Below are 3,118 nucleotides of genomic sequence, written 5' to 3'. Positions count from 1 at the left end.
CTGTGTTTTGGCTCCATCCACAAGATGAAGACTTGGTTTCTATCTGTTGTTAATTACATAGATCGGTCTACTGTTTGGTGAAGAGGCCTTTCTTTTAGTTTTATTTAACACTTCAGTTGTACTAATGGAGGATAACTGGATAGTAAATGGCCAAAGAGGGGCCACTCCTGTGCTCTTGCAGTGTCACACAATTAGCAGACACGACATATTGTTTAAAAAGCGCAAAATGGATTAGATCTCAGACCTGCTAGGCCCATCTGCACAAGCTCATAAGAGAGAGCCCAGAAAGTTGGGGTAATCTTATTACTGTCGCTCGTGTCCTGTGTGAAGCAATTTTGTAACTGTGTAGAAAAGTGCAGTACAAATAAGTTATTATTTATGTATTAACATATATTATAGCCCAAACAAATACTGAATGTTTACACCTTAACGCTCTGATCGGCTTTCATTCTACCCTGAAAGTCTTTGACTTTGTGAGGCACTAGCAGTGCTTAAACATTTTTTTCTTTCCCTGCAGGAGGAAAAGTGTCTGCTGCAGTTCCCATGTATTAACCCTCTGGTTAGTCAGCTCATGCTGAGGAGAATGCCATCCTTCCAGTGGCTCCTGAGGGCCTCTTTGTCTCAGCTGAAGGAGCTCCTCCCTGAGGTGCCACATAAAGTCCTCAAGGTGATCCAGGGCACGTCGCTACACTTGAATATGCCAGAAATATACTGTATGTTTCTTTTTTGTTCTTTTTATGAGTAGAGTACCTTGAATACTTTTTTTCAAAGAGGACATATGGACATGTCACAGTTGTCAAAGCACTTAAAAAAAAAAATGACTGGTTAAGTTCCATTTAGCTGCTTCAGATTCAGGGTCTTCGTATTGTTCATGCAGACTCACTGTCATGACTTACTGGGACACTTGAATGTTTCCTTTTCTACTATAACAAGTCAAACTGTTGGCTGTTGACAAACCAGTTGAGATGTTGAGTACTCGCAGCTTCTGCTATTTTCCTAAGATTATTCAAACGCCCTTAAAACAGAAAATACATTTAGGTTCTACAGGGGAGCTGTCACAGGCTGAACACATTAGAAACAATGTCTGTTGTGAAGTGTCTCTATGTTCCCATTTAAATTTTTTCTATACATGATATCCAAGCTTCTTTTCTTTTCTTGGTTTTAGCTGTTCAGTGAAACCACATCCCTGTACACAGACTCCAACCAGCCAGAGTCTCAAAAAGTCGTCACTGGGACAAACCAACAAACCTCCCCCTATCCGCAACCCTCCACCAACCCACATCCAGAGCCATTCTGTAGTGACCACAGCACCAGCTACCTCTTCAGAGCAGAGGGTGGAGAGGGCAGTTTCTGTGAGCAAGACCTAGGCTCAACGGTGCAGGATGCAAACACAGATTTCAGATTTGACCTGAGTAGTTCCTTTGGCAGCCCAGATGTTTCCCTGGAGAGGAGCTGGACCAGTGGTCATCCGTGGAAAGAGAAGGTGAAGTTTTCTGGGTGTACAAGCAGAGCTGGAGCAGTGGGGAGAGTTGTTAGGAGAGTCAACAATGAGTGGACACTTAGCCCTCCACCAAACCTCGATGGCTATACCAACTACCTACACACCGCTGATGACAATCCTCTCAAACTGGACTCCACATTCAGGTACAGCCCAGTCCTGCAGCAGCTAGCTGACGTCAGCGGTCAAATGTCCACATACTCTACAGTCTGCAGTGACCTCCAGCATCCTATCAACCATCACATCACTAGCAATCTGAGCCCTCCAATAGAGGTCACGCTGTGGGGCCAAGGTCATAGCAGCAAAGACAGCCTCTCCTACACTGGAGGGATAACAACGTCACCTAAGTATGGCTCCAAATGCTGGATGGGGCAAGAGAGGAAGAGGAGTGGAGAGGCTGCAGGCTTGGTTGGAACAGGTGAATGATGGTGGCTGTTCAGTTACAAGTAAAAGCTTGGGCAAATCATTATGTTGATTTTTGAAGTGAAAAGAAGGAAATACAGCTCCTGCAGCAAATGGAAAATGATCCCCTTCTCAAATATAAATGCAGTTTTCATGAACTTAAAGTTGGAAAGAAAAAAAAAGAGAAATTATGACGTACACTATATAGATACACTTACTATACGATGACATTTTTGTGCCTTACTATACAATGACGTTTTTTTAAATTTTGAATGCCTTACTTTACTATGACGTTTTTTTTAATTTTTGTGCCTTAATTTACGATGACGTTTTTGTGCCTTAGTGTATTATGACATTTTTATAACCTTTTATGCCTTACTATACTATGTTTTTGTTTTTATGCCTGACTATACTATGTTTTTATAGCCTTTTATTCCTTACTATACTATGACATTTTTATGCCTAAGTATACTATGATGTTTATTGTTTTTATGCCTTACTATACTTTGACATTTTTTGACATTTTATGCCTTAGTATACTATGACGTTTTTGTGCCTTGGTATACTATGACATTTTTATGCCTTACTTTACTATGACATTTTTTGAAATTTTTATGCCTTACTATATGATGACATTTTTTGTCATTTTTATGCTTTACTTTACTATGATGTTTTTGTGCCTTAGTATACTATGACGTTTTTTGACATTTTTATGCCTTAGTATACTATGACATTTTTTGACATTTTTATGCCTTAGTTTACTATGATATTTTGTGCCTTAGTGTATTATGACGTTTTTATAACCTTTTATGCCTTACTTTACTATGACGTTTTTTGACATTTTTATGCCTTACTTTACGATGATGTTTTTGTGCCTTAGTATACTATGACATTTTTTGACATTTTTATGCCTTACTATACTATGACATTTTTTGTTTTTTATGCCTTAGTATACTATGACATTTTTTGACATTTTTATGCCTTACTTTACTATGATGATTTTGTGCCTTAGTATAATATGATGTTTTTTGCCTTACTATACTTTGACATTTTTTGACATTTTATGCCTTAGTATACTATGACATTTTTTGACATTTTTATGCCTTAGTATACTATGACGTTTTTGTGCCTTAGTATACTATGATATTTTTTGTCATTTTTATGCTTTACTTTACTATGATGTTTTTGTGCCTTAGTATACTATGACGTTTTTTGAGA

At 38.3% G+C, this 3,118-nt stretch overlaps 1 protein-coding gene across 1 annotated transcript; it reads left to right on the top strand.

Moving 5' to 3' along the window:
- Nucleotides 1-517: 517 nt before the first annotated feature.
- On the top strand, nt 518-1,916 carry LOC111655306 (uncharacterized; the record flags this gene model as incomplete). Its single annotated transcript, XM_023406684.1, has 2 exons — nt 518-667; nt 1,166-1,916. Coding segments are annotated over 2 exons (901 nt in total), but the record flags the coding sequence as incomplete, so codon positions are not given.
- Between the last annotated feature and the right edge of the window lie 1,202 nt (nt 1,917-3,118).

The sequence above is a fragment of the Seriola lalandi genome, unplaced genomic scaffold (assembly GCF_002814215.2).
Source record: "Seriola lalandi dorsalis isolate HSWRI2012SDOR001 ecotype SW California unplaced genomic scaffold, Sedor1 jcf7180001958114, whole genome shotgun sequence".
NCBI classification, from domain to species: Eukaryota; Metazoa; Chordata; class Actinopteri; order Carangiformes; family Carangidae; genus Seriola; species Seriola lalandi.
This window is presented reverse-complemented; position numbering and strand designations above follow the sequence as displayed.